Source organism: Otolemur garnettii, unplaced genomic scaffold (assembly GCF_000181295.1).
Source record: "Otolemur garnettii isolate 467f Iridium unplaced genomic scaffold, OtoGar3 scaffold00112, whole genome shotgun sequence".
Lineage (NCBI taxonomy): Eukaryota > Metazoa > Chordata > Mammalia > Primates > Galagidae > Otolemur > Otolemur garnettii.
Window position 1 is genome coordinate 952346 of NW_003852507.1, and position 21619 is coordinate 973964.

At 38.6% G+C, this 21619-nt stretch overlaps 2 protein-coding genes across 2 annotated transcripts in view; one reads left to right on the forward strand and one right to left on the reverse strand.

Annotated features, from left to right (window-relative positions):
• The window catches only part of NUFIP2 (NUFIP2, FMR1 interacting protein 2), a 36183-nt gene extending 24330 nt beyond the window's left edge, over nucleotides 1–11853 (forward strand). The window contains exons 3-4 of the mRNA XM_003797127.3: nucleotides 1896–1928; nucleotides 4872–11853. Of these exons, the coding sequence (XP_003797175.1) occupies nucleotides 1896–1928; nucleotides 4872–4924 (86 nt within the window). The 3' untranslated portion in view covers nucleotides 4925–11853. The remainder of the gene's footprint in view (nucleotides 1–1895; nucleotides 1929–4871) is intronic.
• A 2407-nt stretch (nucleotides 11854–14260) lies between these two features.
• Nucleotides 14261–21245, reverse strand: CRYBA1 (crystallin beta A1). Its single transcript, XM_003797128.1, has 6 exons — nucleotides 21210–21245; nucleotides 19712–19776; nucleotides 18590–18708; nucleotides 16462–16603; nucleotides 14998–15140; nucleotides 14261–14553 (listed from the first exon to the last, which is right to left on the reverse strand). The coding sequence occupies exons 1-6, from the start codon at nucleotides 21238–21240 to the stop codon at nucleotides 14406–14408; spliced, it is 648 nt and encodes a 215-aa protein (XP_003797176.1). The 5' UTR covers nucleotides 21241–21245; the 3' UTR covers nucleotides 14261–14405.
• Nucleotides 21246–21619: the final 374 nt, after the last annotated feature.

Genomic DNA, 21619 nt, shown 5'->3' on the forward strand with positions numbered 1-21619 from the left:
TACATAGATGGGGGTTCTCCATTTCTTTTTTTTTTTTTTTTTTTTCCAGTTTTTGGCCAGCGCTGGGTTTGAACTCACCACCTTAGGCATGTGGGGCCAGCACCTTACTCCTTTGAGCCACAGGCGCCACCCCAGGGATTCTTTTTTTCTTTGAGACAGTGTCTTACTGTTTCACCCTTGGTAGATTGCTGTGACATCACAGCTCACAGCAACTTCAAACTCTTAGGCATACGCAATTCTCTTGCCTTAGCCTCCCAAGTAGCTGGGACTACAGGTGCCCACAAATGCGTGGCTAGTTTTTTCTTGTAGTTGTCGTTGTTTTGTAGACCCAGGTCACATTCAAACTTGCTTAACCCTGGTGTATGTGGCCAGCACCCTAGCCATTGAGCTACAGATGCTGAGCCCATAGATTGGGATTTTATCTGGATAATTTGCTAATTTTGAATAATAGACCTACTGATCCAAACATCTTGTGACAAATTTTCAAAAAGTCTTCTCAGGCTAGGTGCCTGTAGCTCAAGTGGCTAGGGTGCCAGCCGCATACACCCGAGCTGGTGGGTTCGAATCCAGCCAGGGCCTGCCAAACGATAATGACAACTACAACCAAAAAATTAGCTGGGCGTTGTGGTGGGTGCCTGTAGTCCCAGCTACTTGGGAGGCTGAGGCAAGAGAATTGCTGAAGCCCAAGAGTTTGAGGTTGCTATGCGCTGTGACACCACAGCACTCTATCCAGGGCAACAGCTTGAGACTCCGTCTCAAAACAAAAACAAAACCAACAAAGTCTTCTCAGCTTTAAGAAGGTTTTGGTTTTGATTTTTGTGATAGGTGTGAAAGTGTGATTCTACTGATCACTTGCCCATCCACACATATAAATCAAGAAAGTCATAATTTTAGATCTATATACTTTACTTGAGGGGAGGAACTACCTTAACTGTAACTCATGTCCAGATATATACCATCTTAACAAGCTCTAGTTTCAGTTTTCTTTAAGTATAATTGCTATCTGATAAACAGAATATAGTTATACAGGATAAAAATAATTTTTATCTTTTTAAAATGATAGTTGTATGACTACAGAAAGAATATTTATTCTCAGTAGTTTGTTGTATTTTATTCCCATTACTCAGTAATCTCAGTAAAATATTTCCTTTCAAGAGCTACTGCTTTGGTTCTTGTAGTATAATGGCCAGCTGTCTTCTTTAATTAAGACTTTAGGATACCCTTTGAAGTTTTCTGGTATGCCCGATTGAGTCCTTACTGCCTTCTCTCTGTGTGTCACTTTAGTTTGGTTGTGCATGTATTTCCCTTACTGTCAGATGCCAAAGCAAGCATGTTGTGTAGACATAAAGTTGGAGCAAATAAATGGGTATGGATTGACATTTTGACCTTACAGATTTAAACTGAGAATAGCTGTGACTTAGAGGTCAGAACCATTTGCCTGAGTAGTTAAACTATTTAAGCGTTAAATTTAATTGATCAAAATTGATGAATGTTTCATCCAGAAGAGTTGGGCACTTCATTCAGGGGTAATGGTTGCCAAGAAGTACTTGGGTTTTTTTAATTATGATGAGCTGTATTGAGACATGTCATTTTATCTGTGTAGCATGCTTGTATAGCATGTGTTTGCTACCTGTGAAGACAAAATTATTCTGGCAATTTGATTTCAGATAATTGCCTTTTTATAATCAACCCTTCTGGACAGCCTAGGTGATGCTTAAGAATTATAGGAAAATATGAATGCTTTGTTGGAGCTTCTTAGAACTGTGCTATTTTTAACTCTTTCTCCAGCCCAGCAGTAATCAGTCTAGGTTTTTAAGATTTAAAACAAAAAACAACTTCAAGCTCAATAAAACTTTGTCTATAAAATAATTCTTTTTTTTTTTTTTCTTTTGCAGAAATGGAATCTGTTTGGAATTTGCAGAAGCAAGGTAAGAATGGTTAGGTTATTTGAATTGTTAATAGTAGTCAGTAATCACAGTATGTTATTTTTGGGTGAGAATAACAGATTAGTGACCTGCCAAATAGTTAGACTTTGTATTTTGAATTATTCAATAATTGCAGTCAAAAATCACTAGCTACCATATTAGGACTGCTGAGGAGTGGGTGGGGGTAATAGTGTTAAGTAAAGAGCATATATGAAAGTCCTCTTCTGCTGGATGAAGAGTTTGAATGGTTTTTCCTTCCCTGACTATGAAAGTAAGGTAAAACAGTAAATTGAGTTTTTTGGTTTGTTTGTTTGTTTTGGGTTCTTTTTTGGGGGGGGGGGTTGTTTGAGACAGAGTCTCAGACTGTCACCCTTGGTGTAGAGTTCTATGGCGTCATCATAGCTCACAGCAACCTCTTAACTATTTGGCTCAAGCAATCCACTTGCCTTGGTTTTTCTATTTTTAGTAGAGACGGGTCTTGCTCTTGTTCAGAGCTGGTCTTGAGCTCAAGGAATCTACCTACCTTGACCTCTCAGAGTGCTAGGATTAGAGGTGTGAGCCATGGCACCCAGCCATCATAAGAGTTTTTAATCTAGGAAACCAACAGGATTGTTTCCACTTTTAGTCAGTCTTTATATTTGTGTGGTAGGCAAGGGATAACCTAATATTTTTCTCAGTTTAGAAAAATATGGGCTGTATAGAAAACTTATCTGGGCTGTATATTTTCTCTGAAAAAATAATTAGAAATTAATTGGTTATACTAATTGTGTGCCTTCTTACCAAATATATTAGAATATGTTTGTTGTGGAATACATGAAACGAGAATTTTGGTTGGAGAACCAGTTGCTGACTAATAGATTTGGATTTTCAGAGCATATACTTCAACCTCAATTGTATCCTACCCTTATTTTATTATGCTAGTTAATGTTTGTGAAATTCCTAGACTTTCAGGTCTTGAAGCACATTAGAAATTCTCTTCTATCTTACTTATTATGAAACTGAGGCCTAGAGAAATAAGCTAGAAATATAAGCTAGAAAGTGGTACGACTAAAGGTTACAGTGTTGATTCCCCTGATACCCCAACATGCTCTTTTGCCCTCCCCCTTGTTATAGGTCAGGGTTTTTGTAATGGCAGCTATGCAAGCTTTAAATTATTCTGAGTTACTTTCTTTTTAACCTTCCTAATCAAAGACAAATGAAAGAAGCTAGACTAGAAAATACACCCTGCAAATTGTGAAATAGCTATTAAGTGTTAGGAGTGAGCATTACTATATTCATGGCAGGTTGTCAGTGGGTGGCCTTTGGAGTCCCAGAAAGGATATTATCTCTAAACTAACTAGATTGATTCGTGAATTGGGGTGAGCTTGAATTCTTCCAATATTTTCAGGCTTTTAAAGTTTTTCCATTAGGGGTCGGGTGCAGTGGCTCATGCCTACAATCCTAGCACTCTAGGAAGCCAATGTAGGAAGATCCTCTAGGTCAGCCTAAGCAAGAGCCAGACTCCAGCCTCTATTAAAAATAGAAAAAAGTAGGCTGGGTTCTAGAGGAGATGGCTGTAGTCTCAGCTACTCAGGAGTTTGAGGCAGGGGGATCACTTGAGCCCAGGAGCTTGAGGTTGCTATGAGCTAGGCTGATGCACTCTAGCCTAGGCAACTCTAGTTTAAAAAAAATTTTTTTTCTGTAAGATGACAGGTTTTATCGCTTTGCTTATATTCTTTTGAGCATGTGTACTTTCAGAACTTTCTGTGTTGGGTAGAAATAGTATAAAATAAAACCACTGCCACAAAGAGGGGCCTATGAATAGGAATTTCAGATAGTGCTTCAAAATAACCCTGGAGTCTTTGTCCAGACACATTCTGACAGTTTTATGTCTTGAACGTAGGTAATCCCTGGGCATTTTCTGTTGCTGAGAATGGTACTGTGAGAAATTAGGAAGGAATAAATCGTGATTAGGACTGAATTGGAAGTTCTGCCAAACTACTATAGTTTTTGGTGCTAGGTTTTACTTGAACAGTTTCTTATTACTAGACAGTCCACACTGGTTAAAATAAATTTTGACAGCTGGGTGCAGTGGCTCACAGGCTCATACCTGTAATCCTAGCACTCTGGGAGACCATGGTAGATGGATTGCTTGAGCTCAAAAGTTCGAGACCAGGCTTGGCACCCATAGCACAGTGGTTGTGGCGCCAGCCACATGCACTGAGGCTGGTGGGTGCCAGCCTGACCTGGGACTGCTAAACAACAATGAAAACTGCAACAAAAAAATAGCCGGCACTGTGGCAGGTATTTGTAGTTTCAGCTACTTGGGAGGCTGAGGCAAGAAAATCACTTAAGCCCCAAGAGTCTGAGGTTGCTGTGAGCTGTGACGCAATAGCACTCTACCAAAGGGGATATAGTAAGACTCTGTCTCAAAAGAAAAAGAAAAACTAAGGATCAATTGAGCCCCAAGAGTTGGAGGTTGCTGTGAGCTCTGACACCATGGCACTCTGCCCAAGGTGACAGCTTGAGATTCTGTCTCAAAATAAGAAAAAAAAATTAGTAAATAAATAAATTTTGACTTCATTCTCTGAGACCAGCAAAAGAAAATAAATCCAAGTGTTTGTTTTGTATTAGATCATTGGTGACTTAAGCTTTTTTCTTTGCCTGCTTTTTTTTTTTAAAAAAGCGGGAGGAAACACATTAAGAAAACTTAGTAACTAAACTCAGCTATCTCTGATCTTAGAACTTGAGGGTTCTCATTGGCTAGAAGGCCCTGTAACTAGGAATTTATTGGAATGCAAAAACAGCTACATTTTGGGTTGAGAAACCATAACGTGTTAATATAGAGAGAAACGACCTTTAAGTTGTGTTTTCATAGAAAGGGGACAATTTAAACGGTGGTTATTTGGGGTTTGTTTTGAGATTCCAGACTTTATTTTTATTTATTTTTTTTAACCTTCTCTGCAGATCCCAAAAGGATAATCACTTACAATGAAGCCATGGATAGTCCAGATCAATGAAGGACCAGACTGCCTATTTGCAACCTTTCTGCAGCATTAGAGCCACCGTTCATGGGGGACGCAGGCTTTTATGCTCCTAGATCTTCAACGCAGCAGAGGAACCATAAGTAGAATCACAGGATAATATATACAAATATATATATATACATATATATATATAGTTATTTAAAAAAAGGCAACTGAAAGTAATTAGACTTCTTAAGGAATCAAATTTATTTCAAGAGACTACACATGGTTATTTAATCTCCGGTACTGAATAGTTTTTGTTTTTGTTTTTTTTTTCTTTCTTTTGTTTTTGTTTTTAAGTGTGAATGCAAGTGATTAATGAATACAGACTTAACAAGTGTGGTTCTAAAGTTCCTGCTGTCATCAACTTGGGCAACAAATGACCCACTGGAAAGGCAAATCCACGTAAAAGATCTCTGTATTTTGTTCTGTGACTAAAGTGATACACTAATCACGGGGAACCCAGAATGATTCAACATTTTCCCCCCACTCCTCCTTTGATCTTTTGGTTTTACTTTAAACCCTGCGAGAATGTTGGATAAATGCCTTGAAGTTTGCAGGGGTGTATTTTTTTAGCGAATATGATTTGCATGTCTCGCCAGGAGTTAAGCAGCCTCTATGGGTTGTTAGGGGAATATTTTCTTTCCTTTTATTTTTTGTGGGGTGGGGATAAGGGAGGGCCTTGAAGTTCTATAATTCTGGAATAGTTGGTGGTACATAGTTAAACTTGGCTTTGGTTACCTATTGGACTATAACAACTGAAGAATCCATGAGTGTCATTTTTTAAAAGTTGCAGAACAAGCAATTGGTTTGGATATTCAATATGGAAAAATTTTCCTGTGCCCATATTTTAATGTAATTGTATAACTGGGAGCAAAAAATATAATCTGCTTTCCAACTGTAGGTGCTCCAGACTTGCTCTCTGTCACTAACACTAAATGTGCTGTTTCCCTTGTTTTTCATCAAACATCTAGGAGAAATTTCTGTACTTTCTGTAAATTCTCTTTTAATTTCTCAGCAAAATCTAAAAGGGGAAGAAAAATGTCCATAAAAACTAAAACGTCATGTTTTTAGCCAGTGAGGAGGTAATAAACCTTGCCTGTAGAAGGTGTGTTTTCATGCAAACTATACTTCTGAGCTTATTAGCTTCTAGTTATATCTTAATAAATATATTTTAGTACTAGAGCAAAATGGGTTTTTAAGGAAAATAATGTGAAATTCTGGAAATTTTCTTTTGGGTAGAGAAGAGCATTAGCCCTGTCTCATCATCACATTACCATCCTGTTGCACTGCAGCTTGTGTATAGCATGCTAAAATAAATTTATTTGTGTGTGTGCAGAAATTAAGGGTCCAATTAAGATTGGTATGTTAGTGGCATAATAACAAGTTGTCTGGCCTGACATAGCATCACATTACACACATACATACGCACGCACACACACACAGAAATTAGTATATCCATGTATGTCAAATACAGGTTAAAATAGCAGGGCATTTATATAAAGAGTTGTAGTCTTCTAATAAAAGTAGGCTGAATCCCCTGGGGTATGTGGGGAGAAAGTAACTACTTTTGCTCTACCCCTTTGCTTAAGGAATTGTCCAGTTTTGAGCGACTGGTAGTATGGATGGGTTTTTGTTTTTGTTGATTATTTGATACTTTTAACAAGTAGTTCATGAAAGAAGCTGTTGGACTCAACATAGAGTAGAGAAAATATCTTTTTAGTCTGGATTTCTGCCCTGCTTAGATTTTAAAAGTATAAGCATGGATTGCCAATTCCACTTGATGTAAACAAAACTTTTTTATACATAATATATATATATAAAAATAACTTATTGTTATCAGTCCAGGTTCAGAAACTTGTGGTAGGCCAGTTCCAGATAGTTTCATTTCACCTGTAAACTGTATCACTTTTACTGATATTGTAATTTTCAAATGTATAATATGTTTACAGATGTGCCCTGCATTTAGTCTGCCTTGTTCCTATTTTGATTTTTGTTGAGTCTCCTGCCTGCTTGCCAAAAGCTAGGATGCTTCAGGCCCATGTACAATTGAAAGCAGAGGCATCCTTGAGCTTTAAAGCATTGAACAAACTGGAAAATACAACATACCACATACTGAAGTGAAAAAAGTCTGTGTTTTTGTGTTTTTTAAATAAAAAATTTCAAAAAGTTAAAAAAAAAAAGATACAAGGTTGATTAAAGGGAAAAAAAGGCTCCAGTTTGTTTTACAGGTTTTAAAGTTCTGCTGTGTGTTCAATTGCCTTGTGTAACCACTTGTCGCCTTAGGGCCATATCCCCCCCCCTTTTTTTTAATGTCCATTTTGCTTGCCTGGAATTTTCTTCTGTCTCACAACTCACAAGAAACTATATGGGTTTGTGACATACAGAGGTTGAATGCATATATATTTTAAAAGGAAAAAATAAAATAAAAAACAGCCCCCATCTGAATTGGGCTTTTTAACTTAGAAGCAACACTTAAATAAATATCTTAGAAAGTTACCGCTATCTTAATTTCCTTCCATATCCCTCAGGCCTCCACGTTCAGAGAAGCCAAAAAGAGAATGTATCCCTTCTCTGTTTGTCCAAAGGTTTTTGAGAGTCTCATTTCTAAATAAAACAATGCAACATTTCACTTTGATTTCTTCACCGAAATTTTCTTGATTATATGGTTAGAGGTATATAGTTAGGAATGTCACTTAACTTTCCGGGAACCTTAGTGCCCTGTTATATTAACTGTCAGTATTTTGGGGGCATTGGGTTTAATGGACTTAATTGCCTAGTCACAAGCAGGACTTTGGGACACATTTCCTTTGTGCTGTTTGGTAACACTTAACTCTCTACTTGTTGCAATCTTTTTCTCCTTAGGTCCTCACACAATTCCTTACAGAGCACTTATTAAAAAAAAAAATCTTTAAGAGTTGATCTGTTTTCTGATTATTTTTGTGTAAGCTTCTAAACAAACTTCAGCTGTGATTAATTTAGCACATTTATATAACATTGATGTGTTACTGTTTGGTATCAAGAATTTTCCTTCAACTCGGAGTATTAGTACTGTAGCATAAACCAAATACAGTCTAGAGGGGATTTTTAACGTCCCTCCATTGTAAGACTGAAAAAGGGGTATGTGTGTACATATGTATGTATTTTGAGTGCTTGTGTGTGAGCAAAAGATGCAGGTATTAAGTTAGTAAATGAATGTGTGTAATACATTAGTATTCAGAGAATGAACTTGTATTTATTTTGTGCCATTTGTTTTCATTACACAGAATAAAGTCAGGTGGTTTAAATCCTTAAAAGGGTAGTATTTGAAAATGGCACTAAGAATGAAATCGACCTATTTTTTTAATAGCTATGAAGATACTAATTATGGGTGAAATTTTCTTTTTAAATCTGTCTTGATTGTTGTAGGCTTCTGTGTCACATACCACTCCTGTAGATGTCTTGAATAATCCCCCATTCCCACAAAAGACAGGGTGTGTTTATCTTTCTCTTTATTTGCTTCCACTTTGCTAAACTGAATTTAATTGCCTAGCCAGTCCTCTAACTTCTTTAGTAATGAACCTTCACATAAAGTATATTTATAGCATTTATAGTAGCCTTTCTTCCTCTGCTTTCTAGATGGTGATAGCTAATAATTAGGAATTTATTAATGACAGTTTGATTTTTTTTTTTTCCCTGAAATAGCTGGAGAGTTTCCATTTTAGAATTTTGCTGTCTTCCTCAATCATCTGCTTATCTAGTCATCACTCAGTCTACAAAAACTTTAGAAAGGAAAAGTGCTGCATTAAAACAGTTTTTAGGGAAAATATGACAAACCTCAACTGTGGGAGTTATCCAGTATGAAATGTTTCTTCACAAAACATACATAGGAGCAGTAGTTTCATACTTGGTTGTTAGACTTGTTGCTTATCCACATCAGAGGCATCTAATGGTTCATTTGTAATTTCTGTAAGCTTTTTTAAACACAGAAAAGCCATTTAGTGTGAAATTATATGTCATCTCCAAAACAGCCACTAGCAAGGAAATTGAAAGAGGACTTTATTCAACTTTAAATTCCACTAAATAAGGAGGGAGTCATTCTTGCAAGGCTCTGTAAGGATTATGGGTATAGTTAAGCCACTGGGCCAGTTACTCCAATAACACATTCTTCTTGTATATGTATGCTAACTGCAGTACAGGTATGCTATAGTGAGACACATATAGAATGCATAATAGTTATTATGATCAGGTTTGTTGATGTTGTACCAGTCAAGGTAGTTTCTGATAATGTCTTTTAATAGTCCTACCTGTGATTTAACTGTTCATTTTAAAGAAAAGGTAGTATCTGCTGTTCAAATGCCCTCCCCCAAAGTATTGATATGTGTTTAAAAGGGAGGGGCAAAGGACAAGACTAGAAGCATAAATAGCTACTCTAGGTTTGCCCAAGACACGTATGTTAGCATTAGTTCTTAATATTGATGTAATTTTTTGTTAATGTAATAAATCCACAGAGCACCAAGATTCTTTTATGGTAAAAAGATGGGCTTCTACTTTGATTCTGTTCAGATACATAAGAACCAAGCCCACCCTTGGTTGATTTAAAAAATGATGAATAGTTCACTCCTTTCAAAAGCACTGTTTTATTGGGTTTTAAATGAAATTTCCCCATGTTTTGCTGCTCAAGAAAGTAAAGGATGCCAGCAATAGTATGAATAGAGTTTTATGTTGTCTGTAATAAAAACACCCAATGAAGCGTGAATGGTATATTGCTTCTGCATTAGTGGGAATGTCAAATAGCAGTTAGAGGCTAGAAACTACCGGAACAACCATCTTCATATGTGTTGGGGTTCCTGATTCCAACTACCCTGTTCATCTATAAAATTTTGTTATGTCCAGAGTTCTAAGCCATTTTATAATAACTGCAGTATCCCTTTTCTACAGCCTTATTAAAATAACTACAAACATTTATTTTCCAGTTTGGTTTTATTTAAACTGTGTATCAGAGTTGTACTCTGGAGACCAACAAACCAACTTGAGATAAATTATATAGCTATCCATATACTCATCCCCCCCCCCCCCGGTGCTAATCAAAGGCTCCAAAAATGGATACTGTTTTAATAGCATCTGCTTTATTCTTAAAATGCTTAATTTTGTTAGATGTAAAGATTTCGTGTTAACAAAAGTGGTTTTAGTGTGTAAATATGAATGAATACCTTTAGTTTACCCATTTGTCTATTATTAGTCTTTTTTCATTTATCCTTAATAGAGGATCCTTTTATGATCTTGATACATTTCGCTAAGTATTATTGCATTTTAGAATGAAAATACAACAGTTTTCTGTCTTAGATTAATTCTGCTGCTGCTATGAGAAACTGAGAATCAAGAATGTGATGCACTTTTTACATTACTATATACCATACATGTACTATAGGTTGCTTTGATACCTTTCCTGTAGCACAGCCACTAACAAAAGTGAGTGAATTTTAAAATTCTCTTTGGGAGGGAATCAGTACAAGTAACTCATCCATAGTTGGTGTTGGCCTATGAAGGACAATAACTTAGGAAAATAAAAATTCTATTAATATTACACTTTTTGGCCTTAATGTCTTCTACTACTGAAAATATTTTAAATCTTAACTTTATTTCTATTACTCCCTCTGTCTCAAGAAGAGGAATTTGGAAAGAATGGCTTAAAGGAAGTAGTATCATTGGTTTGTTGCTGATCTTTTAGAAAGAAAACATTTGTTTATATAAGCTGGAGACTTTTTTTTTTTTTTTGGTTTATATACAGAGGAGAAATAATGCTGCCCTGAACCAATCAGATTTAACTTAATCAAGTCAATCAAAACTGCAACTATTCTGTTTCTGTAGTATGTTTTTACTTAGCAAAGGTAAACTTTAAGTATAGTAGGAATGCTACTTGACAATAGGAAAAGTCAGTTTTCAAGCACATACCCAAACTTGAAGGAGATTGAACCCAAAGTAATGGGGGATAAAACAACAAATGAGGTGGAGGAATATGAGAAAGATGTACGGTCCAAAGCTATCTGGTTATATTTTGATGTTGCCAATATTGCAAAGCCAAAATTTTAATTTGCTTATTTAATATATTTGTTGGCCAGAGATCTATTTTTATATCAATGTGCCTTGCATGTATATTTTAAAAAAAAATTGGAAAGGCCATGTAGTAATGCCTGAGATAGTTTGATGGTTCTTACCACCTCACTAATTTTTATGCAGTATGAAATGCTCATTCTATCGCCCAATTGGTGCTCTCTGTTTAAAGTTATAGATCTTGTCAAACTGGAACTATTTTATAAACTGGGGAAGTGATTTACTCTTTTTTGTTTCTTTTTTTGTTTTGTTTTTGTTTTTGTTGTTCTTAGTCTGTTAGTGGCTGTTAAGTAGTGGGAAATAGTAAAAGGATTCTTCACTCCCTTTTCTTCCCCCCTCAGCACCTTCAGGTAATGTGATGACACCATTTCTTGTGTGCTTTGAAAAAGTTTCAGCTTGCTGTCTCCTTTAGTGTTATTTTTAAAAGTGTTATAAAAAGCATTGTTTGCAAAACCTAGGGAGATAATGGAGTCCACTTTTAATTTGAAATTCTGTGTGAGCTATGATCCAAGTTATTGGCTCTTTCCAACTTTAAAATTTTTTATTGTTAAAGCACCTTGCTTAGAAATTTTTAAATATTTATGTCTGCAACAATTGTCTCAAAATAATAAACTGTGCAATTCTTGTCATTAAAAAAAAAAAAAAAGAACTGAACTCTCCCTAATGTGACTTGTTAGTTTTTCTGTATTTCCTGCCAGTGTAAATGTGAAAAGCTTTGCTTGCATTACGTTTTAGAAATGCATTTTGCACACTCGAATTTTGCTGAAGCTCCGTGAAAAGGTTAGATCTAAGTAGATGAATAAAGCTATGCACATGTTTTGAAAGTTTAATCTGTGTGTCATTACCAAAAGTGACCTAACTGTCCTTACTACATTGCTTTACCATCTTTGAAAACAGAGCTTTAAAGTTGTAAGTCTAGACTGGCTCATTATTGGAACTAGAAGAGAGGAAAACTGGCACCTATTCTAAAGAAGTTCAGTTTATATCAGAGCTTGTATCTATTAAAGGGCTTTCCTTGATACAGGGCAGTTTTATCAGCTTTACAAATCACTGGATGCTCTTCTCAGTGAAATACTGAAATATTCTGTTATTTGAGCAAATAGAAGTGGGAAGTAGTTATTTCAAACTGATCTTTGTCACGTGGGTCTCGGTGACAATTTTATGTCTTAAATCTGGCTGAAAGGTAGGATAACCTTTTTACCTTCCCTTCTTTAGTATAAATTTGGTTTACAAAATCATGGTTTGAAGATTAGAATCACCCAGTTGTGGAAAGATCAAAGCACAGGTTGTATGTATATCTTTTAAAAGTTTTACCCCTGGCTGATTAGACCAAGTTTAGAAATTGGACACATTGGTTCAGTCACTGCAGTCTGCATGTTGTACTGACTAGCTTTATTTCACACATATGTGTACTTAAAGATTGTGTAGAGTATTGGCCAGGTCTTGTGAAATCATCTTCTAAAAGATTTTTTTTCCCTTGTAATTTCTTCAAGACCTTATTAGAGGCTAATAAGTTTAAGTAGAATATATTACTAATGGTTTCCACTATGCTCCTAGATGTAAAAAAAAAAAAAAAATTCAATTTTATAGCTTTTCCAATGTATAGAAGTGGGTTACTATCATCAAGTTTAGTCTTGATGTATGTTACTGACTTCAAAAACACAGCAAAACTGTACCTTAATTAACAGTGGCTGTTAGAAACTTAAGTTGTCTAGTGGAAACTGGAAAGGTGGCCAATAATAATGGATGGCCTTAAAACGCAGAAGTGCAGGAGTGTAGCAAGCATTATCTTAGATGGCTGTGGCTACTCTGTCACATCTGTCAGTAGTTTGCAGTGTTCAGTCTTAGAGCATATTGGAGGAGTAATTTCTGTGTCCTGTGTACATAGGCACTTAGGAGTTGAGTTACCTCTTAATCTGAAAGAAAGAATAACTAGTGTAGTACAGTTACGTTAGAGGATTTTCCCTTCTCTCAAAAAAGAAAAAAAGTTTGAATGTTTGTTTTGCCCCCAAATGTAGGTCTTTTCTAGATATAAGAGCCCTGACCAGAAAATATACCCTTTGCTAAGTGCTTAGCTGTTTCTGATGTCATGGATTCTGAGGAAGTCAGTTACATAATGAACTTCCTTTATTGATGTCTTCATGTTCAGTGTTTTAAAAATAAAAATTACAAATACGCTACAACCCAGATTTACCTATTTTATCAGAAGAAAAACTTGAGACATTTGTAGAATCAAATTAAGAGACAAAATAAGTGTACATTGTTGAATAAAAAATTTTAAAGTTTCCGAGGTCTTTTGTGTGCTTTAATTTTTAAAAAAGTCTCTACCGAAAGCTAAGTTTAAATTGTGACATTGGTAATTTATGATTTTTTTTCAAAGGGTCACGTGCAGAGAATTTAAATCTTTAATGTACTATAGTCCTACGTCTTTTTCCTTTTTTTTTTGTTTGTTTGTTTGTTTTTGCTATAGAGCTTAGAATTAGTGTGTTTATTGAAAAATCAGCTGTGAGAGTAACTATCCTGCTTTTTTGTAAAACATTGAGCCTTAACATTCTTCTAGTGAAATAAACCAAAACTGAGCTAAGCAATTAAGCAACTAGAATGTAGAGCTGCCAAGACTCAATTTATTCATACTGTGTAGAAATATACACACTGGAGAAACCACGTTTTGTTTTTTGTTTGTTTGAGACAGTCTCAGTGTCACCCTGGGTAGAGTACCATGGCATCATAGCTCATAGCAACCTCCAGCTCTTAAGCTTGAGCAATTCCTTTGTGTAAGCCGCCGAAGTAGCCAGGCATTGTGGTGCCTGCCACAATGCCTTGCTATTTTTAGAGATGGGGGTCTCGCTCTTGCTCAGGCTGGTCTCCAAACTGTGAGCTCAAGGCAATCCACTTGCCTTGGCCTCTGAGAATGCTAGACATGAGCCACCATGCCCAGCCTCTTAATGTTTCTTAAGCACTGATTTGTCACAGGTGAAAAAAAAATGCTAACTTCAACATTATTAGAGTAGAGGACACGGAGAAAGGACATAAAAACATTTACCAAAAGTGTGTCCTTCAGTGTTGGGACTGATAATGTTTGGGTTGTATACGTTATTGGTTTTTAAGATAGAAATTAACACGACCTGGTAAGTGACTTCCAAGGACACAAATGGGAATTTGGAATTTTATGGAATGTTATGTTTAAATATTCTCAGCCGTGTAAAGCATGGTAGTTAATTCAGTCTACAAAGTTTGTTTTTTTTTTTTTAAATGACATTTATTGTGGATTTCAGCAGCTAACATTTGAAAGCAGTGTCTGTGAGCAGAACATAAAACTCATTCTATAGTGCTTAGCAAGGTCTCATGCTTTAGGAATTCTCTTACGTGGAGCTTTAATCCACTACTGTTGGATTCGGCGAATGGATTGGATCTGGGAAGTCTGGGCATGAGAACCCCACTCTCTCCAATGTTTATAGTCTCCTCCATGATGGTCACATTCCAAGATATACTGATACCCACGATATCCAGGATACTGGTAGCAAACCCAGCTAGGAAATCCAAAGCACATTGTATTATTAAAACTATTTAGGAAACTAGTGAATACCCCCAAACCTGAACTCTTAACACGATGGTGCAGTATGCTTTTAAGCTTAGAAAACAATAACCATCCTAAATGTGTCAGGCGCTGTTCATAAGCATACTATGATTATAACTACAACTAGGTGATTAACCTTGATCATGGAGAAAGGTACAAGAGTAGTCAACATAAATGCTTCCATGGAAGCATATCCAAGTGAAGAAAAATCTGCACCCTTCAGTGATAGTTGGCACAAAGAACTTGGGTTTCAAAATTACTAGTGACTGGAATGTGACATTTACACCAATGTGATGTCAGTGTGTATGAAATCTTATAAAACACAACCATTGACAGTATTCAAGGCTTGCATCTACAATTAATTTAAAATGAACTGCAACTCTATTTTTGCACTTACGCCCCACTTTGTATCTTCATGGAGCCAACTTCGTTGTTGAACCAACCCATGGCTTGCAAGGAGGGGTAGTCATCAGAGATCTCCCACTGGCGTCCAATAAAGTTTTCTTTCTCAAAGATGGTAATCTTAGACTCCTTATGATTCTGTAATCCAGAAATTGTTTGAAAACATTTATTATTAGTGTTGTGGCTATCCTAACCATATTTTTCTAAATTGAAATATTTTCTAGTTTACCAAAGGATATACATGATCGTTGATGGTAAAAAGAGGCAAGAGAAAAGGTCAAAATTTTCTTTAACCAAGTTAAATACTTAATATTTAAAATGTGCAAATAACCAGTATATTTTGCGCCAATGAAGATACAACAGTGGGAAAAAATACTTGCAACATGTAGACAACTAAGGGGTTAATATTCACTAATTAAAAAGATTTCACAGATTAATACAAAAAGCAAGTCCAAATTGTGTTTGTGTGTGTGTGTGTGTGTGAATGAAATAACTTGTATGTCCAGGAGGGGAAATGGATACTACATAAGCATTTAAAGGGGAGATACTAACTTGTATAAAGTTCAAGAACAGGCAAAACTAACCCTGATGGTGGGGGAACAATTGACTAGAAAGGGATACCAGAAACTTTATGGGGTGATGGACTTGTTCTATATGGTATATGATTAAAGTGTTGGTTACATGGGTGTATATGTTTTTCAAAACTCATGAGCATATGTACTGAAGATTTGTGCATTTTACTGTGTGTACATTTTTGGTGAAGGAGAATGAAAAAAAGGATGAAATCACTTGCAGATAGGGAATTTTTTTTAAGTTTAGAACTATCTAGGTTAACTTTGCCAGTTTAATTTTGGTAAGACTTTGAACTAAGGTGAAATCATTAGTCAAAATCATGAGAATATATAGACTATTTGGAAAGGTTCTAGCCTAGCCTTACTTGCAATATAGAAGTCAATTTTAACACATCCCTGAAGGTCATCCTGCTTCTGCTTGAACTTTTTAAAGACTTAAGAAGTGCCCCAGTCTGATGCATTATTGAATAATGGTTAGTGTTGGGAACAAAATTACGATGAATCAAAGGTAGATACTGGAAGACTGGCCTATTTACGTCCCCACTTACTAAAGGGTTACTTCAGCATCTCCCTGCTTCTGCAGTAAAATGTTACACAGATTGAAATTTAACTGGCCAAAGGTTTACTACAGGGTAACTGCTTTCACTGGTTCACTAGTGTTTGACCAGTGGATTGGGTTCTGGAGTATTGCTTCTTGCCACCTGTAAAAGACCCTTACTTTTAGCTTAATAAAGAAAATACCACCTGGTGGAGGAAAATCAAATGGCAGAGAAAGGGAAAGCACTATTTTTTTTCTCTCTCAGCATAATTGATGAGAAATGTCAATCTGCACCCTCTTGCCACATGCCTTACATGCATAGAAGTAGAATTTGTATTTAGAGACTCACAGCTGAACAGATGGGGCGAAAGGACATGAGACGCTCAATGTGGTAGGCATTACTCCCACTCCAGGCATCCCAGCGAGGGTATTCTCCTCTCTCCAGGACAAACTGTTGGCCGCAGAAGCTGGTATGCTCATAGCCAACCCAGCTGCCAAAGACATGTAGTGCTGTTTGTTCATGGTGTTCAAAGCCTATATACCCTCAAGGAGATGACATCTTACGTTTTAGGTAAGTTAATTGTGGGTAAAATACCAAGCCAATCCCAGTAAAGCTGTACAAAGTAATAAATTTACCACAAGAGGTAGGGAATGAGCTGGCAGCTACACTAAGGAGACTGGTAAAGGTAATATTTAGTTTCCGGATTATCCACCAAAAGGGTCTATCTATTTCATTGGCCCAAATAAATGTCTATTAGCAAAGCCAATCTAAAGTTTTCTCTCCAAGTCACCCATTCTCTACCTGGCTGAAGGTTCAGGATCTAATGACTTAGTTTTGCTTTGGCTCTAGCCAGACTTGGTGTCTTCCTAAGAAAGCAAAGGATGAATAGGCAGCTGATAGTACTCGTCTCTTATTTGTCATCCTGTGGGTCCTTTTTCCTCCTGCCTCATGCTGTACTTAGTTTGTTGAAACACTTCAGCTCAATGTTTCACAGTTTGGTTTAGTTACTGATGACATGTTAGTGTTATCCATTTAAAGGGCTAAATTAGAGCTTAATTTTTTTTTTTTTTTAAGACACAGTCTCAAGCTATCACCCTGGGTAGCGTGCCGTGGCGTCACAGCCCACAGCAACCTCAAACTCTTGGGCTTAAGAGGTTCTCTTGCCTCAGCCTCCCAAGTAGCTGGGACCACAGGCACCCACCACAATGCCTGGCTATTTTTGTTGTTGTTGCAGTTGTCGTTTTAGCTGTTCTGGGCCAGGTTTGAACCTGCCAGCCTTGGCGTATGTGGCTGGCGCCCTGCCCACTGAGCTACGGGCACTGCCTAAAAAGCTTAATTTTGATGGCAAGCAATTTGTGGAAGCCTATCCACATACATGACCAGTTCTGCCTAAACCAAAGGAGAGTCCTTTCCTTATGCATTTTCAGGCTGATGATAAAGGCCTCAACTACTCTGGCAAGAATCAGAAGACAAAACAAGAAGGTCTCCTTTGCCAAGATTTAACTATTAGCAAGAAACACCTGGCCAGGCATGGCGTCTCATGCCTGTAATCCTAGCACTCTAGGAGGCCAAGGTGGATTGCCTAAACTCAGGAATTTAAGATCACCTTGAACAAGAGTGAGACCTCTTCTCTACTAGAAAAACTAGCCAGGTGTTGTGGCAGGCACCTATAGTCCCAGCTACTCGAGAGGCTGAGGCAAGAAGATTGAAATTTAACTAACCAAAGGTTTAACATCCTGGGAACTGATGGCAAGAGAATTGCTTGAGCCCCAGAGTTTGAGGTTTCTGTGAGCTATGATGCCACGGCACTCTACCTAGGGCAACAGAATGAGACTGTATCTCAAAAAACAAAACAAAAACCCAAGAAACATACCTGGAAAACTAACTAGGAAATAATATTTCTGTGGAGTCCTAGGGTTGAATTCCTTTTTTCTTCATTTTTTGGCCGGGGCCGGGTTTGAACCCTCCATCTCTAGTATATGGGGCTGGCACCCTACTCCTTTGAGCCACAGGTGCCACCCCTGAATTCCTTTTTTCATAGAGAACTTAGCTAACGATGTCTGCTCTGGGACATATGGGAGGAAAGTTAGCCATAAAGAGGCTGCAGCTTGACAGTTTCCTTTCTACCTATTTTCCATAGGCAAGGAAAACTCCAGCGTCCTGTGGCTGATCTGAGGGAATCCCAGATAATAGCCTGTGGGCTCCAGAAGCACTGGTCCTCCCTGTTGTATATTTTTCTTTAATCCCCCACCCCAATCTGGTGCCAAACCACTAAGACTCATTTTCTTCTAGCTTTAGAGTACTAAATTGTGCATGCAGTAATTTCTTTACAGCTTACTTCAGTATGGAGATCTCTCTTCAAGAAATGATTAGAATCTAAGGGAACCTCTGTCTTCCTCCATCCCTATCCTTATTATCCCATATCTAAAAGGACCTGAAATAAGGGGCCTTTGATTCTACTGAGGTCCATACTCACGCGCCACTTTCCACCTTGAGGGACCGGACATTATCAAAACTGCGCTCAGAGACATTTGGACAAGAGCTAGTGAACTCCATCCTCTTTCCCTGGAAGTTCTCTTGGTCATAGATGGTTATCTGAAATGGAATTGTATGGAGCAAGAGAGCTAGAACTTGATCTGTCAGGAAGCAGAGGCCCAGATCAACAGCTTAACTTGCATCTGATCCTGTGTTTTCTATCAACAGCTATATCCCAGGATGCCTGATGAGATCTCTTCCAGTGTAGGCAGGGTAGGAAGGGGTTTGAATTAACATCACTGGTTGGTGGTGTTCATATGCCCAAGCTAGGATTAAAGTGAGGGGGGATTGGTTTATGATACAAATGGTCTGCCAGGGGCAATAGGTTGGCCAATGGATAGGTCAAGGACCAAGGACTTGTGGACTCTAATTTCACCATGTTTCCTGCATAAGCATAGCTCAAAGGCTAGGATTCTGGGAGTCCCGGGAACTCCCTTAGATTGTCCAGTCATATTCTCTGTAGAAATCTAAAGTATAAAGGGAGAGTTGATTAAACTCTTTTCATACCTGGAACTAAAACTTGGCTCTTGGACATCGCCAGCGGACAACTCCTAAAGCTATAAACTGGCCTTAAAGTTAACCCAATGAGGACAGTAGGGAATGTTGGGAGAAACAGTGAAAAGCCTGAGGATCAGCCACTTTAGCCAATGTTTAAAACCAATCTCAGGCTGGGAGTCAGGAGACCTGGATCCTATGGCTTATTTGGGATCTGGTGGCAAATCATTTATGAGCTCTCATTTTCTCCATGGGCACAACCCTCTCTGGGCTGCTCTATTTTAAGATGATGTTAGCAGTGTGGAGTATAGTTGACTTAGGAAACTACCTGTTCCTCACCCATTATTGGCTTTCAGAATCATTCTTCCTCTGTCTAAACAGGGGGCATCCAAGATATCCTTTCTTTAGCTGCATCTGGACCTTGGGTGGATCCTTCCCCCACAGACTGGTATTTCATTGGTTGGTCACTGTCTCATGGACAAGTATAGCCCTGAGGCCTGCTCAGTGGCAGCATCTCACACCTGCTCTTGTTGGATCCTTCATTTTCCATGTGAAGGGGTAGGCTTACCTTCCATGGCCCCAGGGACCCCGGCATAGGGTTGGTCTGAGCCATCTTGGTGGTTGGAAGGCTTTCTGGAAGACAGAACACACAGCAATGACATCGTCTCTGGGATGGGTTGTGGGGGAGGGAGCACAGGGAAAAGTAAAGGAAGCTTGAAGTCCAAAAGACAGATTTTGGTTGAGATCCTTGCTCTATCACTTGCCAGCTGAGCCTCAGTTTTCCATTGATAAAGCTTCCTACATGCTACAATTATCAAGACTGGATGGCTGCCAAGTTTACATTGGAGGGTATGAAACTGAGGCAATGCTGTCACCTTGAGGAAACCTAGAGGACAGGAGCTGTAAAGGCATAGTGACCTCTTGATAATTGACAAGGTGACAGCATTGCCTCAGTTTCATACACCTGAATGTAAACTTGGCAGCCATGTAGTCTATACCCTTGCTGTAACTGGCCACACAGACAGCAGTGCAGGATCCCAACCTTCAATTCAAGGGCAGCCTGGGCTCTGACCCTTCCTAGTCTCAATTTTATCTGGCTCTTCACAGCATCCAAAGTGACAGGCTGCAGTGCATGACCAGGCTACCATTCCCTTTCTGCTTTTCATCTCCAAGACCCACCCAGCCTTGACCTTGCCTCTTCTCCAGCAGCCACTTACTATCTCACTTGATTTCTAGAACTCATCACAGTACTGATGTATGTTCTATTGAATATGCACTGGTGGAGCATCTTGATAGCAAGGCCTGAGTCTCCTGGATGATTGCTGTAGCACCATGCTGGCACATGTTGAGACAGGAGGTGGCAGTGGGGGGCATCTAAAAAGACTCACTGAAGGAAGGTGAAGACAAAAAGAAGGTAATAATAACATTTAACAGTGGTGCTCTCTATGCCAGTACCTCTTCTAAATGCCTTCCATGCATTATTGCATTTAATCTTTACAACAAGCCTGTGAGCTCAGTACTATCATTATCCCCATTTTACAGATGAGGCTACCAAGGCTCATAAAGGTTAGGAAGACAGTAAAAAGGGTAGTATGTGCAAAGGTAGGAAGGATAGGAGGATGGGAGAGGGAAGAAAGATAGGGGAGGGAGGATAGGAGGAAAGAAAGAAGACAGGCAGGTGTACATCAGGTTTGACTCAAGACAAATATTTGTGACCCTCCCACTGGCTGGGATCACGTCCAGGATCTGCTGTGTGTAAACTGTGATATGTCTTTCCATTCTGAACCTCCAAATAAGCAATATTTCCCAGCTTCTGCCCCCTACAACTTCTTCCTATGCCTCAGGACCTTGATCATTTCTTGGGGGCCTCAGCCACAGTTGCTAGAATGGCAGTTATTGCCATGAGTGACTCCTTTTGGGTTAACAGGAGAAGGTTGCCTTCCCCAGGGTACCTTACTCCTCTCCAGCCACCCTAGAAGGCTCTGGCCATTAGACAGGAAAACTGGGCTTGACATCTCTGCAGGGGAAGGAGAGGAAGGGCAGGGTCCCCTTGGGGCCTTACTCACCCAGCTCCTGCTGCACAGTCTGGGTCTCCATCTGGTGCCACTTGCTCTGTGGCCCCCCTCTTTATAGTCCTGAAGCTGATGGCCTCTGGCCCTGTCAGCACTCTGCTTTCCCTCTGCCTTTGTTCCTCCTGATCCCCAGAGCTTTGGTGGCTCAGCCTGCTGGGCAGGCATCCCTCAGGCCTTTGTTTAAACTAGGGATACAGAAATCCAGACAGGCCCCATTGCTGTGGGTGAGGCTGGCTGCTGCAGACCTTGGCTGTTGTGGTCTTAATCTCGGAGCAGCCAGAAGGTGAGGACAGGAGGTCTCTGCCATGATTATTTGTCCCCTGTCCTTCTCCAGGTTCCTCCCACCACCTCAGGTCCTTCCTAAGACCTTGCGAAGCCCCATGTCAAAATGTACCTAGCTCACT

What these genes read in the sequence shown, in the direction of transcription:
- CRYBA1 (XM_003797128.1), bottom strand. Translation starts at nt 21,240, where the DNA reads ATGGAGACCCAGACTGTGCAGCAGGAGCTGG. An exon ending in CTCAAGGTGGAAAGTGGCGC is followed by an intron (nt 16,604 to 18,589) that starts GTGAGTATGGAC and finishes TGTCTTTGGCAG; the next exon opens with CTGGGTTGGCTATGAGCATA. An exon ending in ATGAAGATACAAAGTGGGGC is followed by an intron (nt 14,554 to 14,997) that starts GTAAGTGCAAAA and finishes TGGATTTCCTAG; the next exon opens with CTGGGTTTGCTACCAGTATC.